Below are 15266 nucleotides of genomic sequence, written 5' to 3' on the forward strand. Positions count from 1 at the left end.
ATCTCCGCTCGCACTTTTTTTCTGGTTTCGTCCCGGCGAGTCTTCGGGCTTACAATGCCCTCCAACAACAGCAACGACACTCCGTCCTCGGTTACGGACCCAGCAGCCAGCAGTGACACTACGACAGCAAGCCAAGCAACTCCTACGGACCCACGCTCGAACCCACAAGGTATGCTGCACTCGCCTCCCGCATTCGGTCTCAAATATTTGAACCCTGCTCACCCCAACTCACCCCCTTAGACGCCTCCAATCCCAAGCCAACCGACCCCTTCACAGCCTTCCGCATAACCGACCCATCCCCAATCTCGCACCTCTACACCCAACCCCGCCTCAAATGCCCACAATGCAACAAAGGCTACAAAATATACTGCCCGCGGTGCGGAATCCCGCTCGGCCATGAACCACCGAAAGTCGAGCTGCCGATTAAGGTGATATGCTATAGGGATCCGAGAGAGGTAGAGGCGAAGAGCACGTCGGCGCATGCGCAGATATTGGCGAAGGGGAATGTTACCGTCGTGGTATGTTGAGCGAAACATCAACATGGGGGATGATTTATGTAGCCATGTATGAGATTTCTCACTCCATCGGAATCTACATGCGCAGGTAGAAAACGTGATACAGTCGCCCGAAACCTCGTCAATCAGCAGCCTCCCGCACCCCGAAAAGGTGCTTCTCCTCTTCCCCTCACCCACAGCCCTCCCCCTCTCCGAAATCCCCAACCTGGCCGCCTTCGACCGTCTCATCGTCCTCGACGGCACCTGGAAGCAGGGCCGCGCAATGGCAGGCGCCATCAAAGGCGTGCAATTCCAGCATGTGGCGATACAAGAGCGCAGCACGCTGTTTTGGCGGTATCAGCCGTTCGGGGAGACGCATTTGTCAACGATTGAGGCGCTTTATTGGTTTTTTAGGGACTATTTTGATGCGATGAAGGACAAAGGGGAGGAGGAGTATGATGGGAGGTTCGATGACCTTTTGTATTATTTTAGGTTGCAGTGGGGGTTGATTCAGGATGTGTATAGGGCGGATACGGGGAAGAGGTTTACGCAGAGGAAGTTGGATGCGAAGGATTATATTCGGTATTAGGGGTAGGGTGTAGGGCATAGGCTACGCTAGGAAGGCTATTTGAGACCATGGGGATCGATAGGCGTGGCTCAATTGCTACCTGATGTCAGGGACTATGTACTTCGCGGGTGCGGGATGTATCTACCCGCCGCGTCTATACACTATGCATTGCGATGCATCGAGCCCCACATGAATCGCGTAATGCTACGCCGCCTTCGCCACTGCGCATCTCATAGGGCCATCCTCAGTCCATGTCCAAGTTCTGAATAGAGGACTGTATAGATGGCCTCGCCGCCCTCGGTGCCGCCCCTCCACCCGGCGCACCCCCGAAGAATGATTTCATAATATCCTGAAAGGGCCAAAAATCAGCACACATTCCAGGAACTCAACAGCAAAACTCCAAAAACCTACCTCAAAAGGATTAGCAGCCCTCTTCGGCCCCAACCCAAACAGCACATCGGCAATCTTCTCCACCATCTCCACCACAAACCCATCAAACGAGTAAACACTCCTATACTCATTCCTCAACACCGTAAACTGCGCCGGCGCGTCCATCTGCGCGCACAATACCAACAATTGCGCGAAATTCACTAGGGAGGATTTATATACTACCACTTCCGGCGTTGGAGTCTTTCCCACCGTAAATTCCGCTACTTTGTCGAATGGAACGGTTTGGGCTTTTGCGTCAGCAGGGAGATCTTTGGCGAAGGCCTCGAACGCGGTCGCAGCGTGGTGGATCTTGCGTAGGGCGAGGTACTGCACCACCGCGCGGAGGATGAAGTAGCCGGCGTCTGGGAAATAGTCCTCTGTGGACCAGTCGTGGGCCATGTGGCCGTAGGCGGCGGCGCTGGAGGAGGGGCCGTAGAGGAAGTGGAACTCGGCGTCATAGTATTGTTTTTCTGTTATGGGAGGTTAGATTCAGTTTGTGTGGTTCGTAGGTTTTTGTGAGGGTGTTTCAGAGACTCACCTTTGTAGTACCGTGACCCGATGGCGTGATGCATGAGTGGGTCTCCAGTCGGGTACTCGCCGAATTTGGCGGACCACCTATCACAGGAAACGGAAATAATCAGTCTCCCCTCTCCCCGTCCCCACTGCTCATAAAAGTTCACACCACTTACTTCAAGCTATTACGGACATACTGATCACACTGCTCCGTCCTCAACGGGAAATCGTAAAAGATATCCAACGCCCTCGCTTCAAATGAAATTAATCCATCAGCCTCAATCACCCCACCCCCCCATGAATCGCAATCCAGCCCAACATACATCTCGTCGCATCATCCACCCCCAACTTCTCCCCATCATACACATCCAGCATGCGCGAAGCGAGGTCGGCCGCGGAGCCGAGCTGGTCGTGCTCCAGCATGTTCTTGGCGCCTTGGTGGAGGAGTTGGAGGGCGCTGGCGATTTTCCGTTGTTTTAGGTACCTGGTGGGAATCAGGACCGTTAAAGTGATTGTATAGTGATGGCTTAATGGCTGGGGAGGGGGGATATGCACCTCTGGCAAACAGAATGGTACATTTGATGCGCTTCGTAGTAGTTGCCATCTGTTGTTGGCAATGCGAGGATCAGTTGGGGAGGGCTGTTTTGGACAGGAGATGGGGTGCTGTTGTACCTTTGACGGAAGTGGCGAGCTTCTCGAGCACCCTAGCGACGCCAGCTCCTCCTGCTGACATTGTATCTGTGTTGAGTAAGTGTGGTGTGGGTGACTGCCGCTGCGAGAACTTTAGTACAGTAAGTTTGGGAGGAAAGTCTGGAAATTGCTGGGAGCGCCCCTGGGGAGCGCTGCGAATAATCACTTGGATTTTGGACCGCGAAGGTGTGGGCGACGGGGGAACGTGTCATAGCCACTGAAGAACACGCTGGAAGGCCATAATTCGGCGCGGAAGGCCTACAAGGCGTGGCCACCCGGCCATCCACATCACAATTAGGCCCTTGGGCGTTGTGCTCTGGACGAGGAACGTAGTCCTCTAGAGTCTATCCCGTCATCCGCAGGAGGTGAGGTGACGTTGAACTTTCGCTTTCTCTTCATCCCTACACGCGAGTGCTCAACACATCCGCAGCGTACATATGTGCATATGATATTATTTCAATTCGGTTCTCCATGGTGCACTCTATAAAGCAAAATAGCTCGTAGAAACACCTTTTAGTGCACAGGTTCGTGTGCGATGAAAATAGAACTTTTGATAAATATAAATAGGGTGCGTTGCTTTCGAGTGTGCTACGTGCTATGTATCGCGGCCTACCTTAGCCTCCTGTATGTGGTGCCAAACCAATGTGAACGCGCGGGTATCCCCCGCCGCCCACACCTCCCTCGCAACCCCGTCACTCAACCCTAACTTTCTTGACAAACGCCGGCGCCTCCCCCTCCTCCTCCTCCCCCTCATTATCCTTCTCATCAGCCCCCCTCTTCAACCCCTTCATCTTCCTCGTCTGCAGCTTGTCCAGATCCTGCTTGTGCATGTGGATCCGCCCGACCTTATCGCCGAGCGCGTTGCGTTCGATGTTTTTCGTTTTCGATTGCTAAAAAAATAATCAATCATACGTTAATTGGGAGTGACGAGGTACATGACCCGAAGAACAGGTGTGATAATTACCATCAGTTCCTTCGGAATCTTGGTAGCGGCCTTCCAAGTCTCCCCGTCCGCACCGCGATGTCTCCTAACCACCAAATCCGCCGCCGGACCCATCTCGGTCAACTCCACCCTGGGTAATTTGGTCCCGCTCTTCTTCAGCTGGATCGTGTACGTGCGCAATTTCACCGTTTTCGAGTCGACGGCGGTGAGCGAGAGCACGTGCTCGATCCCCGCGAGGTCAATGCCTTCCAGTGTTGCTGTGCCGCGGTACATATCCAACAGGATCGATTTCAAAGTCCGGAGCTCGTCAGACCCATCCCACGCATCCCCCGCAAAAAGAATCAACGGCCGATGCCCAAGAGCACTTTTAGGTCCATCGACAAACTCCATCGGCAGGCCCCTCTCCACGCCAACTTCGATCATATCGAGCAGTTGGTGGTCAAATGTGCGTGCGAATGTAAGGTTGTGGGGCCGTTTTTTGGAATGGGTGGCAAGGACGAGGAGGGATGCGTCGGTTTTGGTGGAGAAGAATTCGAGGGGGCGGGGGTCTTCGAAGGGGCGGAGTTCGTTGCGCTTGGAGAAGAGGGTTGCGTCGGGGCGTTTTAGGGAGTACTGTTCGGGGAGGGAGGGGGGTGGGTTAGTTGAATTGCGTATGAGGTGTGAAGAAGACGGTGGGCTTTGCGCCTGCGAAGGAGTTCGTCCTCACTCGTCGGTCGCAGACCCTCCCTTGGCTCGAACGACTCTCGCTCGCAGTCACCGTGATCATTATCGATTATCGGCACACTCCGCTCCGACGGCCCAATGCCCCCTTCATTCCCCTTCTCTCCCCGTCCCCATTCAACCACCGCATTACTGACCAAGTCCCTAAAGATAGCGGTAACCAGCTGAGACGTGTTTGTACCCTTCATGAAGAGGGCGGGTTTAGCGCCCTCTATGACCTGGGGCTCCCTCTTTTTGAGGGCCCGCTTTCCGGCGGCTGTTTTTGGTTTTCTGTAAAGAATGAGGGAAACATCGGTGAGCTCTTTGGGTGACAAGCAAAGAGAGCGGCAATAGGAGAGGCGAGGCGGGAGGCGGCACTTACGCTGTGCGCAACATGATTGTGGGGGGGTGTTTATCAAGGAGGGAGAGGGGTACTAGTGTCTCTCGTCGCTGGTTGGGTGTTTTGCTTATGGGTTGAGACCAGTTTTTGCCCGACGGTTTTTTCGAGAGAGAGTCGAGACCAATGCAGAAAGAAGTCTGGAACGCGTTAGGGTTAAGCGGGCACCTGGCCAGCCAATCACGCACCTCCGAGCAGAAAACTGGCCAATCACGCGCCTCCATGCAGAGAACAGTGTGGCCAGGACATCTGGCCCGCCAATCACACGGCCTGATACATAGCGTGCTGAGGTGTCGCGACCATCACTGGGCATGTCCGGGACCACCGTCGTCCAAGCTGCTCTCCCCCGACTCGGGTGAATTCAACGCAGTTCGCTTCAGCCGTCTCTGAATCGTCCACGACAATGACCACCGAAAGCACGCCACCTACAAAGTCATCCAGCTGGTGGGGCTGGTGGCCTTCCTCGTCCTCAAACAAACCCGTTCCGCAGGACACCACTACCCCTTCCATTCTTGCGCCAACGATCTCCACCAAGCAAGTTGCATCCGCTACACCCTCAACAACACCAGCGACTACTCACGACGCACCACAATCCGGCACGATAGCAGCTCAGCCTACTACAGCAGATAAGAGCAGCAGTCAGAAGTCCTGGAATCGGTCATGGTGGCCTTTTAGGAGCTCAAAGCCGAAGGAAGTCGTTTCCAACGAGTTCCATGCCACCACGCCAGTAGCCAATGCTGTTCCTGCAAAGCCTGCGGAAGCTGCGGGCAAACCTGTTTTCACAGAGTCTCTTCGTGCGGAGAAGCCGGCAATACCATCAACAATGACGACAGTGGCAACTGCAACCCCCTCAACGACCAGTCCGGCAGTCCAGCCAAAACCGACGAGGACCCCAACCTTATCTTCCGACGGAACCTTCCCCCAACAAACCTCAGATTACACCAAATACAACAAATACATCATCGGCACAGCAGCGATCGGATCCTTCTCGACGCTCCTATACACAGTCCACCAGCGCACGAAGGGTCGGATGCGTGTGCCACTCCAGGAGTTTCTGGACAATCCAGCTGCGAGAGCCGCGAATCCCAAATTGGCGGCGTATGTGTTTGCAGGGAGGGCGTTTGGAACTGCGACTGTTTTGGTCGTGACGGGGACGGTGGGACTGACCATGGCTGTGGCCAGTATTATGGGCGTCAACAACGTGAGTCAACTGATACAATTCTGCAAAAACCACGTTCATCAACCCATTAACGCCCAACCTTGGCCAATTAAGATGCGAGAATTCTCCTTCCGCATGCGCGACATCATGGCCTCCACCTTCCCGCAGCTCAAACGCAGCGACGAAAACGCCGACATCAAGTTCGACGCCGATACCTACGAGTTTCTGAAGGAGGTGTCTGCGGACGCTGAGAGGGAGGAGAGGGAGGGTGCGTGGAGGGAAAGTTCTAGTCATGCGATTATTGGGGGAAGGGTGAGGAATGAATTGGGGGGGTTGTCGAGGCATGGGCAGAATTGAGGCATTTGAAGATTGCTGTGAATCGGGGGGAAGGCCGGGATGACCGGATTGCGCGGGGGCGTGGTCGATCCCCTCTGGCGTAGCGGAGGATTCTTAGCGGCAGAATCCCGATCATAGAACGAATCGAGGTCCCTCACCCATGCATGTAGAACGTGCGCACGAGATGTACCGCATTTGTGATGTGGTTGAAAGTAGCAACGAGGCGTAAGAAGTGGACCTATTTACCTCCTGCCCGAACGCCAGTGCCGGGGGGAGAATTCTCGCAACCCTAAAGTCTCCCAGAGTGGGCGCTGGAGGGACCGCACTATAACGAGCCACTGCACCCAGAAGCGCCCTCATTACTTGGGTACAATTGTTGGGGGTCCGTGTCCATATCCACAGAACGGCGTGGGGTTCAACGATGGGGGATGGTACAGTACGTACTGTATAGTAGTTGGGCAGCTGACTGCGCAAACGTATTGTATGTGCGCACTGAGCGCGTCGATCAAGTGGGCTCATCTCACAAGTCTCAATTGTCAACAACTCCCCTCGGTGGTCGGTTGTGGGGTCACACACAACACAGACCACCCACTCAACACAGGCGCCTGCAGTTCAGCCGCACTTGGGAAGTGATAAAGGCTTGAACGTCGGCCGGTTCTCTTCATTCCCCACTATCCTGAGCGGACGAGAGATCTGGGCTGGAAAAAGAAATCATGGCCGTCACGCAGCGCAAACGTCCTCAGTCCGACAAGCTCGACGTCAAGCCGGCCACGTCGGCTCAGACGGGCAAGACCTGGGGAAGGGCTAGAGGTGAAGCACTCCTTGTTGCCGTTGCCATGGGCCTCCATATTCTCGTCTCGTACTGAGTGCTTTGCCTTACAGATGTCGGCTCGTTTACAATCACCTGTTCTGCGATCATCATGGCGACATGTCCCCTGATGGTTGTCTACTTCTGGATGGCCTGCACTTCTTTCCAGTGCTCGTTGGCGGCGCCTTTCGAGAAATTGACTAGCAGAGGCTTCTCTCTTGTTGCGTTGGAGCATGGCTTGGAGGACCTAGTAAAGGACAACTTTCCCACCCCTACCAAGGGTATGTTGTGGTAGTATGCGCGGGACGAGTGGGCATGGAGCGCTAATCAGGGTCATTTTTGTTTCATCAGAGGGGTTCCAGTTGTACTTTGCGTGGCTTTTGTTCCAAGCCGCTCTTTACGCTTTCCTGCCCGGCAAGATCGGCTACGGTCAGATGACGCCTGCTGGATACACCCTTCCCTATGTGGTACGTCGCGAACTTTCTTATTTTATTGCTGGCCCCTCAGTCCTCACAGTCAAACTGGATTGCAGGTCAACGGTCTCCTTGCCTGGGTCGTCACGCACGCGCTCTTCATCGGTGCATCCTTGGGATTGGGTCTTTTCCCCGCCTCCATCATTCACGACCACTGGGGCGGCCTTCTGATCGCCGCCAACGTCTACGGCTACTTCCTCACCATCTTCTCCTACCTGAAGGCGTACATTGCGCCTTCACACAAAGAGGACCGCAAATTCTCGGGCTCCATTGTATACGACATGTTCATGGGCATCGAGTTCAACCCCCGACTCGGCAAATATTTCGACTTCAAGCTCTTCCACAACGGGCGCCCTGGAATCGTTGCATGGACGTTGATCAACTTCTCGTTTGCCGTTGCCCAATGGCAGAGGATTGGATACGTCACAAACTCGATGGTCTTACTGAACTTCTTGCACTGGGTCTATGTGATCGACTTCTTCATTAACGAGGTTAGTGGTTGGTTTAAGCCCTTTGAGCCAGAGCGGAAGTACTGACAGGGGCATCTGTAGGATTGGTACCTGCGGACTATTGGTAAGCCCGTCATATGTAAACTTTGTGGTACATCAGGTTCTAGGTTCTGACGTCGCTGGCTATTTCGTCTTGTTGGTCCTTTTCAGACATTGCCCACGACCACTTTGGTTTCTGTAAGTACCGTGAAATCGACTGATGTCGAAGTCTTTTCTACCCGACGCAAGCTGATCGTCCTTCCTCGTACGTTAGACCTTTCATGGGGCGACAGTGTGTGGCTTCCGTTCATGGTACGTCCCTGCGATGTAAATCTGACTCTCGTTTTGGCGCCCTTGCTAAAACCACCTTGCTCGCTCTCCTGCAGTACACCCTCCAATCTCACTTCCTTGTTCGCAACCCGGTGGATATGAGCTGGCCATGGTTCACGTTTGTCTCTGTTCTTGGTCTCTCCGGATATTACATCTTCCGTGCGGTCAACCACCAAAAGGACATCGTCAGGAGGACCGACGGCCACTGTAAGATCTGGGGCCGTCCCGCCAAGGTCATCAGGACCGAATTCATCACCAGCGATGGAAAGACTCACAAGAGTCTGCTCCTCTGCTCTGGGTTCTGGGGTACGTCGCGTGTGTGATACTCTCACCACCTCATCCGCACTCGGATCCCAACTCCTCCCTTCCTCCCCAATCCAGGCCTCTCCCGCCACTTCAACTACGTTGGCGACCTCCTCATCTCCCTCGCCATGTGCCTGACCTGCGGCTCCGGCTACCTCCTCCCCTACTTCTACATCATCTACATGACGATCCTGCTCATGCAGCGCGTGCATCGCGATCACGAGCGGTGCAAGGGCAAGTACGGCAAGTTCTGGGAGGAGTACTGCCGCGTCGTTCCCTACGCGGTTATTCCGTATGTGTTTTGAGCGTGCTCATTGCGCGTGAGTGTGGGTTTCTGTATCTTAAGCCAAATAGAGAGATAGTTTGGGACGGCAATTTCACTTGCCACCGAGTGGTTAGGGTCGTGTTGGGGTTGTGATAGAACGTGGTGTTGAGAATCCCGCTCGAGCGCTCGTAAAGCGTGTTGTTGAAGCCATTCTCTTTTGAACCAAGCATACTCAGAAGGAAGGTTTTTGTCTTCAAAGACGGCGGTCTCTGGGAGTTTGTTACAGGTAAGCCAGTGACCACTGGTCAGATATACCGGAACATAAACCCAGCGTAGCAAGGAGCTAAGTCTCTCAACGGGGCCAGCGACCGCTTCGCCATTGAGCCAGACCACACACATCGACGACTAGAACCCTCTTGAGTTTCTTGTTTGCGTGCAGAGTAGGTTACTGCGGAAGGACGGGCGCTTGCCTTGCCTTCTTCCTGGCGCCGCGCGCTTACGCTTGCCCATGGCGACACACGGTTGCGACGACCTTGTCGATGGCGACGGTGGGTGCTGGGAGGTACTGGGAGCCGCTGTCCTAAGGGTATCTATGGAAAGAAAGGGGAACGAAACAGGAAGGGGGCTTGCACGACGCATATGATATTCTATTCACAACCAACTTCGTCCTCCCGGGCTCGTCTCGGGTTGCGAATCAGGATGGCCAATAGTAGCGCGGGATGACTGCGTACGGATCTTCTCCAGGCCTCCGATTCCCATCTTCCTAGGAGTTGCAGGTCTAGCGATGTGTGTCCGCGCAATGCTAACAGCGTGGCACCTCCTGCACGAAAACTTGAGGCGCCAGCGGTCCCTCCCGTTATCTGCAAGAAGATAGTTTCGAAGTACGTCCTGCTAGCGCCTCTAGCGCTCTTGCCGGATTGTAATCCACCAGAGAGGGGTGTCCGGTGTGGAACTGGGTGTGGAATCTCGTCTCGTCAAGTGCATCGCGTCCCACACCTTCGCGCTCACTTCGCGCGCCTTTCCCTTGCACTTCCCTCTCGCTTCTCAGAACACAAACACACTCATAGTGAATATTCATACCACTCTCTTCGGCAAAAATGCCCCCCCTCCTCCTCCCCTTCGGCTGGGCAGCCTCCTCTTACCTCTACTTTGCACAATCCAAGCGATTCTCAATCCTCAACGAGATCCTCGACGGCGAGGACCCCAGAGCAAGCGAGGAGGTGGCGAGGGGCGTGCATGGAAAGATGTGGGGGTGTGAGTTTCCGTTTTTGGGCAGGATGGTGAGTTTGGGAATGAGGGTTGGGGAGTATCGACCGTCGCTCACTCTCATTTCCCCAGGCCCTACACTTTGCAATGTTGAAAGCAATTGCCATCCCATCCATCGCGCAAGCCGTTCTCGACACCCAAACAGAAACGCGCCGGATTGATGGCGATTCCACCAAGAAGCAAGACGGGCGGTTACCTTCAACCACATCACCCACTTACACGTCTTCGGAAGCACTCGCGCACACCATCGAATCCACCGACCTTCTCCCCGAAGAGCTGATCGACCTTCCCGAGACCAACCCACCCGGCGAACTGGCGATTAGGAAGGGGTCGTTGTTGAGTTCGGCGTACAGGCTGAGCAACGACGAGTACGTGTACATTGTGTGCGTGATGGTCGTCGAGCCGTGTCGCTTGGTAGATCGGTGGGGGTATCGGAAGTTCAGTAGGCGGGAGATGGATGTAAGTTGACGGGATTTGCGCGCGGGTGGGTTCGCTACGATTACGAAGAGGCTCAATTCGAATTCGAATGGATCCCCACAGGCTCACTACGAAGTATGGCACACTATAGCAACGCGCATGGGCATCCACAACCTCCCCTCGTCCTTCGCCGCTATGCAAGCTTTCACAACCTCCTTCGAATCCCGCCACCGTCCTTCCCAATCCTCCCCCTCTTCAACATCCACCCCAACACCAACCCACACCCTCGCCGTCGCAGCAATCGACCTCCTCATCGCCACCCTCCCTCTCAAATCCCTCCACCCCTACATCCTCCCCCCCGCGCGCCGACTCGTGCACGCCCTCCTGGACCCGGACCTGAGGAAGGCGTTGGATGTGGAGAAACCGCCCGTGGTGGTAACGTGGGTTGCGGAGGTGATGCTGAGGGCGCATAGGGGCTGTGTTAGGTATTTGCTTTTGCCAAGGGCGGAGGCGAGGACGGGTGGGGAGGGTGCTACTGCCGAGATTGGGGACGGTGATGATGGGGGTGTTGCGCGACACCTCGGGGAGATACCGGGAAGTTATGGACCCGCTGGCGTTAAGCAACATGCTGGCGTTAAGCAACATCGCAGTTCACGGGATATGCGACAACCAGGCTCCGGTCCCACACGACCACTGCGCCGCGCGTCTTCCCACAACTCCCCTGACGCCGGCGAGCACCCTAATACCGCCCACGCCGCGTTCACCAACCCCCATGAATCGTTCAGTATCCCACCCTCTGTCCTCGGCGTATACCCACATCCCTCTCACACGGCCCCTTCTTCCGGCGAGTCGTCACCCCGCCCCCTCCTCCGCCGCCGCGCAACCTGCGCCACCTTCGACGTGAAACGCGAAGATCCGGCGCCTTCCTCAACGCCGGTAGGCATCGCGTACACACACCACAGCTCCCTCCTCCCACGCGAACAAGACGCAAAAGTACGAAACCGTCGACACTCCATCGTCCACATGCCGAACCATACCATACCGGCAGATGATGATGCGAGGGTTACGTTCCGGCGGTTTGGGATGCAGGCTCCGTCGCAGAAATCTGCGCACCATCAACACCATCAACCACAGGAACAACAGCAAACGATGAAGATTCATGCGCCTATACCGCATCGGCCTATTTCGCTACGGTTTGCGGATGAGGAGGATGTGATGGGACATGAGGAAGGGAGGGTTGCGCGTGCTGCCGATTATGGGGAGGGGGAGGGAGAGGAGTGGTGGAGGGAGAAAGTTCGGTGACGTAGCTGCTTTTTGAGTGCCTTTTTTGGGTAAGGTAGTATGTGGGTCTTGCGGTATATGGGCTTTTTGCTTCGGGGGTTCGTTTTCTTATGTTTTTTTTGGACGCGCCCCTGATTTTCCTCGGGCGCTGATGTCGTCGTTACTGTTCTGGTTGTCCAATGTATATATTGATGCTTCCGCGTCTTCCTCGATGTCCCCCCACCCTTTCTGGTACAAGTGGTCGCCAAGAACACGTACCTGGGCATACGTACACATACGCTATGGCAAGAGCCGCAGGCTAGGCGACTACTTCATGTTCTTTTGAGACGAGAGGGTAACGATGTAGTGTATGATATCACGTTGCGTTTGTGAAAGAGTGGTGGGTGATGAATCCGATGATGGGACAAGAGACGAGGGGACGCGTGTGCTCGATCACATTTGATTATTGGCTACGTCAACGCCCTCCCTCTCGCTCGAAATGGGAGAACTCGGAATGGTGACGCTCTGCATTCGCACAACTCCCCTCCATCCCCAATCTTCCCACGCCCCAGCAAAGACCGCCAGCCGCCTTCTCCCTCCCACGCAGCAATGGCAGACAACGAAGCACCCTCACCCACAGACCCGCTACTGGGCCGCGCTCAAGACACTCACCCAGCCACCACCACCGAAAATAGGAGGAACAAGCATAGGAAGATCATCGCAATCACTTTTGCATCCGCTTTTGTTTTGTTGCTGGTTGCGACCGTGGGGGGGATTTGGGTTGCGAAGAGGAAGGGGAGGAATGGGGGTATGTATCGGGAGAGGGAGTGAGGGCGAGAGTGACGGCGAGCAGGATGTTTGAGGACTAGGCCACCAGGAAAATGCTCGAGGTTCCGAGCGAAGCGACGCCGAGCCTACGGGACCGGAGGCCCAGGATTACGGATCACACACCAGCCCAACCTCCTCGTCGCGAGGGGAGCAAGCAGGATGTTGGTTTCATCCATTATCCATCAACCATCACCCTATCCAACAACCTATCCATCATCCATCGCTTCGCTTCATCCACATTCACTCACTTCGTTTCTTCCCCATAGGATCAGGCAAACGCAATGTGATTTTGATGGTCTCTGATGGATTTGGACCTGCATCCGAGACGCTCGCGCGACAGTACTACCAGTACACGGAGAATGTGCCGTTCGACACAAAATTGCCCCTCGACACCATCCTAGGTTTGTGGACTCTCATCATCCACGGCTGATGTTCATAGGAAAGCTAATGTTGTTTCTTTTGGCATTCGCTTTAGTGGGCTCTTCCCGCACGCAGAGCTCGGACAGCTTTGTGACCGATTCGGCCGCTGGTGCCACGGCATTCGCTTGTGGGATCAAGACTTACAACGGTGCCATCGCTGTGGTCTGTATCGGATATTTCATCCAATGTGCGCCTCGGAAACCGGCCCATGTTTAACATTTTTTCGCATGTCTGCTTAATAGAACACTGAGCAGAAGCCATGTGGAACCGTCCTTGAGGCGGCAAAGGAGCAGGGATACTTGACTGGGATGGTTGTCACCTCTCGTATCACACATGGTACGGTTGCACACATAGTCAGTTCGGCCACTTGATAGAGCAGGAACTCACCATCTCTCGACATCTAGCCACGCCGGCTTGCTTTGCGTCGCATTCTGACAGCAGGAATCTTGAGGTATGCTCAATGAGAGAAACGGTATTAGCAACGGAAGTTTGTCTTTGAACACTCACCCTTGTTCATTTTCCCAGGACGACATCGCCCTCGACGAGATCGGCAACTACACCCTCGGTCGCCGCGCCGACCTTATGTTCGGCGGCGGCTCCTGCTTCTTCCGCCCCAAACTCGACACCCGCTCCTGCCGCGCCGACTCCATCGACGCCTTCGCCATCGCCCGCGACATCGGCTGGCACGTTGGCGCCCAAGATCGCACCCTCTTCGACGCCCTCGACCCAACCTCCATCCCTTTGCCTTACCTCAACCTCTTTGCCGACGACCACATGGCCTACGAAATCGACCGCGATCACACCCTCGAACCCTCCCTCAAGGAAATGGCCGAAAAGGCTCTCGATATCCTCACCTATGCATCCAAGGACACTAAGGGCTTCTTCCTCATGATCGAAGGCAGCCGGATCGATATGGCCGCCCATAACAACGACCCCGCCGCGCATATACATGAGATACTGGCCTACCAGGAGACGATCAAGACGGTGAAGAAGTATGTCGCGGAACACCCGGATACGGTTATGATCTCGGTGTCGGATCATGAGACGGGTGGATTGTCGGTGGGCAGGCAGTTGGACCCGCATCAGTATCCGGTTTATGATTGGAACCCGAAGGCGCTTGTTGGGGCGAAGAAGTCTATCGAAGTGTACGTTCCCATGCCATCCCCGTCCCTACTCTCTATTATATTCAAGTCACTAACCTTCCCATGTCTCCACAAGTCTAACACCCCAAATCGCATCCTTCCCCGAACGCAAACTCCCCCTCCGCCGCATCTGGGTCAACAACACGATTCTGGCCAACACGCTCGGCGTGCATGACGCGACATTGGAAGAGATTGATAGCTTGGCGGTGAGGGGGACGGCCGAGGTGGATATTTTGATGAGCTTGGGCGAGATTTTGAGCAGGAGGGCTGGGTTGGGGTGGTAAGTTGGGGCCAGAGGGGTGGAGTTGGGTCGGGAGATGAGGTTAACGGTTTTTTCGATCCTATTGCGCAGGGCAACGCATGGTCACTCTGCCGTTGATGTCAACCTGGTAAGTTCAGACCATCTCGCTCATTCTGCGGTCTTCATCCCCTCACTAACCCCCCCACCCTTGGTAGTATGCATACGGCCTCAACGCCGACCAACTCCGTGGCAACCACGAAAACACCGAGATCGGCAAATTCATCATCAGGCAGTTGGAGTTGGATGTTGAAAAGATCACTGCCAAACTCAACAGGTATAAGAACAATGCGAAGGGGGTTTGCGTATGGATTGGACTGATTGGTGAATGATTGGGTTGTAGTCCAGACGCCAAGAAGCGATCCACGGCCACGAAGAAGGAGTTTGATGTGAAACACTATCATCATGGAGAGTCGTTGTAGAAACCACCTTCCCCTCGTATCTTATGAGACGCGTACTGTACATCCCGCATTCACCCCCCCTTTTCCAATCTCATTTTTCGTTTAGCTGTTACCACACCTTCCCATCCCCATGTAGGCAAACAGTAACTACCTTCCATTCATGCTTGTTATGTACATATCGCAGAATCTCATATAAACATACAGCAGTAACGAGAATGGGAAAGGTCTAGAGTAATGGCTCTCAAAAGTAAACTATCACTACGCCGCGTGCGAGGCAAATTCGAAAAGTGGGATTACGCCGTCTTCTATGACGAGGGACCCGCCGCTTGCCCGTAATCC

At 54.8% G+C, this 15266-nt stretch overlaps 7 protein-coding genes across 7 annotated transcripts; 5 read left to right on the plus strand and 2 right to left on the minus strand.

Moving 5' to 3' along the window:
* Nucleotides 1-21: 21 nt before the first annotated feature.
* On the plus strand, nucleotides 22-1083 carry EV422DRAFT_617710 (DTW domain-containing protein; the record flags this gene model as incomplete). The annotated part of the gene is made up of 3 exons (XM_053074016.1): nucleotides 22-169; nucleotides 241-518; nucleotides 604-1083. The coding sequence occupies exons 1-3, from the start codon at nucleotides 55-57 to the stop codon at nucleotides 1081-1083; spliced, it is 873 nt and encodes a 290-aa protein (XP_052927847.1). The 5' UTR covers nucleotides 22-54.
* Nucleotides 1049-2839, minus strand: EV422DRAFT_301199 (uncharacterized protein). Its single transcript, XM_053066087.1, has 7 exons — nucleotides 2677-2839; nucleotides 2560-2608; nucleotides 2328-2488; nucleotides 2181-2256; nucleotides 2030-2106; nucleotides 1474-1961; nucleotides 1049-1411 (listed from the first exon to the last, which is right to left on the minus strand). The coding sequence occupies exons 1-7, from the start codon at nucleotides 2735-2737 to the stop codon at nucleotides 1307-1309; spliced, it is 1017 nt and encodes a 338-aa protein (XP_052927848.1). The 5' UTR covers nucleotides 2738-2839; the 3' UTR covers nucleotides 1049-1306.
* A 308-nt stretch (nucleotides 2840-3147) lies between these two features.
* EV422DRAFT_554089 (Brix domain-containing protein) lies at nucleotides 3148-4820 on the minus strand. The gene is made up of 4 exons (XM_053071886.1): nucleotides 4719-4820; nucleotides 4495-4627; nucleotides 3659-4249; nucleotides 3148-3584 (listed from the first exon to the last, which is right to left on the minus strand). Exons 1-4 carry the CDS (start codon nucleotides 4730-4732, stop codon nucleotides 3387-3389), a joined length of 936 nt encoding a protein of 311 aa, XP_052927849.1. The 5' UTR covers nucleotides 4733-4820; the 3' UTR covers nucleotides 3148-3386.
* Nucleotides 4821-5006: 186 nt separating this feature from the next.
* On the plus strand, nucleotides 5007-6656 carry EV422DRAFT_617713 (uncharacterized protein). Its single transcript, XM_053074017.1, has 2 exons — nucleotides 5007-5934; nucleotides 6007-6656. Exons 1-2 carry the CDS (start codon nucleotides 5137-5139, stop codon nucleotides 6247-6249), a joined length of 1041 nt encoding a protein of 346 aa, XP_052927850.1. The 5' UTR covers nucleotides 5007-5136; the 3' UTR covers nucleotides 6250-6656.
* Nucleotides 6657-6680: 24 nt separating this feature from the next.
* EV422DRAFT_301437 (ergosterol biosynthesis ERG4/ERG24) lies at nucleotides 6681-9239 on the plus strand. The gene is made up of 9 exons (XM_053066089.1): nucleotides 6681-7038; nucleotides 7111-7317; nucleotides 7388-7503; nucleotides 7569-8000; nucleotides 8061-8082; nucleotides 8169-8195; nucleotides 8272-8309; nucleotides 8384-8633; nucleotides 8709-9239. Exons 1-9 carry the CDS (start codon nucleotides 6942-6944, stop codon nucleotides 8933-8935), a joined length of 1416 nt encoding a protein of 471 aa, XP_052927851.1. The 5' UTR covers nucleotides 6681-6941; the 3' UTR covers nucleotides 8936-9239.
* A 753-nt stretch (nucleotides 9240-9992) lies between these two features.
* Nucleotides 9993-11880, plus strand: EV422DRAFT_564676 (uncharacterized protein; the record flags this gene model as incomplete). The annotated part of the gene is made up of 3 exons (XM_053072220.1): nucleotides 9993-10175; nucleotides 10234-10620; nucleotides 10702-11880. 3 exons carry the CDS (start codon nucleotides 9993-9995, stop codon nucleotides 11878-11880), a joined length of 1749 nt encoding a protein of 582 aa, XP_052927852.1.
* Nucleotides 11881-12265: 385 nt separating this feature from the next.
* Nucleotides 12266-15050, plus strand: EV422DRAFT_301515 (alkaline phosphatase). Its single transcript, XM_053066090.1, has 10 exons — nucleotides 12266-12646; nucleotides 12933-13067; nucleotides 13142-13248; nucleotides 13329-13422; nucleotides 13491-13537; nucleotides 13612-14231; nucleotides 14305-14508; nucleotides 14581-14617; nucleotides 14685-14803; nucleotides 14875-15050. Exons 1-10 carry the CDS (start codon nucleotides 12448-12450, stop codon nucleotides 14912-14914), a joined length of 1602 nt encoding a protein of 533 aa, XP_052927853.1. The 5' UTR covers nucleotides 12266-12447; the 3' UTR covers nucleotides 14915-15050.
* Nucleotides 15051-15266: the final 216 nt, after the last annotated feature.

The sequence above is a fragment of the Fimicolochytrium jonesii genome (assembly GCF_025526975.1).
Source record: "Fimicolochytrium jonesii strain JEL569 chromosome Unknown EV422scaffold_4, whole genome shotgun sequence".
NCBI classification, from domain to species: domain Eukaryota; kingdom Fungi; phylum Chytridiomycota; class Chytridiomycetes; order Spizellomycetales; family Powellomycetaceae; genus Fimicolochytrium; species Fimicolochytrium jonesii.

Excerpts from the sequence above, each read along its gene's own strand:
- EV422DRAFT_617713 (XM_053074017.1), top strand. The coding sequence starts at position 5,137 with ATGACCACCGAAAGCACGCCACCTACAAAGTCATCCAGCTGGTGGGGC. Across the intron at positions 5,935-6,006 it reads GTATTATGGGCGTCAACAAC|ATGCGAGAATTCTCCTTCCG; the intron begins GTGAGTCAACTG and ends TGGCCAATTAAG.
- EV422DRAFT_301515 (XM_053066090.1), top strand. The coding sequence starts at position 12,448 with ATGGCAGACAACGAAGCACCCTCACCCACAGACCCGCTACTGGGCCGC. Across the intron at positions 13,538-13,611 it reads CTGACAGCAGGAATCTTGAG|GACGACATCGCCCTCGACGA; the intron begins GTATGCTCAATG and ends TCATTTTCCCAG. Across the intron at positions 14,509-14,580 it reads AGGAGGGCTGGGTTGGGGTG|GGCAACGCATGGTCACTCTG; the intron begins GTAAGTTGGGGC and ends CCTATTGCGCAG.
- EV422DRAFT_301199 (XM_053066087.1), bottom strand. The coding sequence starts at position 2,737 with ATGTCAGCAGGAGGAGCTGGCGTCGCTAGGGTGCTCGAGAAGCTCGCC. Across the intron at positions 2,609-2,676 it reads GCTCGCCACTTCCGTCAAAG|ATGGCAACTACTACGAAGCG; the intron begins GTACAACAGCAC and ends TGCCAACAACAG. Across the intron at positions 1,962-2,029 it reads CGGGTCACGGTACTACAAAG|AAAAACAATACTATGACGCC; the intron begins GTGAGTCTCTGA and ends CTCCCATAACAG.
- EV422DRAFT_301437 (XM_053066089.1), top strand. The coding sequence starts at position 6,942 with ATGGCCGTCACGCAGCGCAAACGTCCTCAGTCCGACAAGCTCGACGTC. Across the intron at positions 7,039-7,110 it reads GACCTGGGGAAGGGCTAGAG|ATGTCGGCTCGTTTACAATC; the intron begins GTGAAGCACTCC and ends TTTGCCTTACAG. Across the intron at positions 8,634-8,708 it reads CCTCTGCTCTGGGTTCTGGG|GCCTCTCCCGCCACTTCAAC; the intron begins GTACGTCGCGTG and ends TCCCCAATCCAG.
- EV422DRAFT_554089 (XM_053071886.1), bottom strand. Across the intron at positions 4,250-4,494 it reads CCGCTATCTTTAGGGACTTG|TACTCCCTAAAACGCCCCGA; the intron begins GTCAGTAATGCG and ends CTCCCCGAACAG. Across the intron at positions 3,585-3,658 it reads AGATTCCGAAGGAACTGATG|CAATCGAAAACGAAAAACAT; the intron begins GTAATTATCACA and ends TTATTTTTTTAG.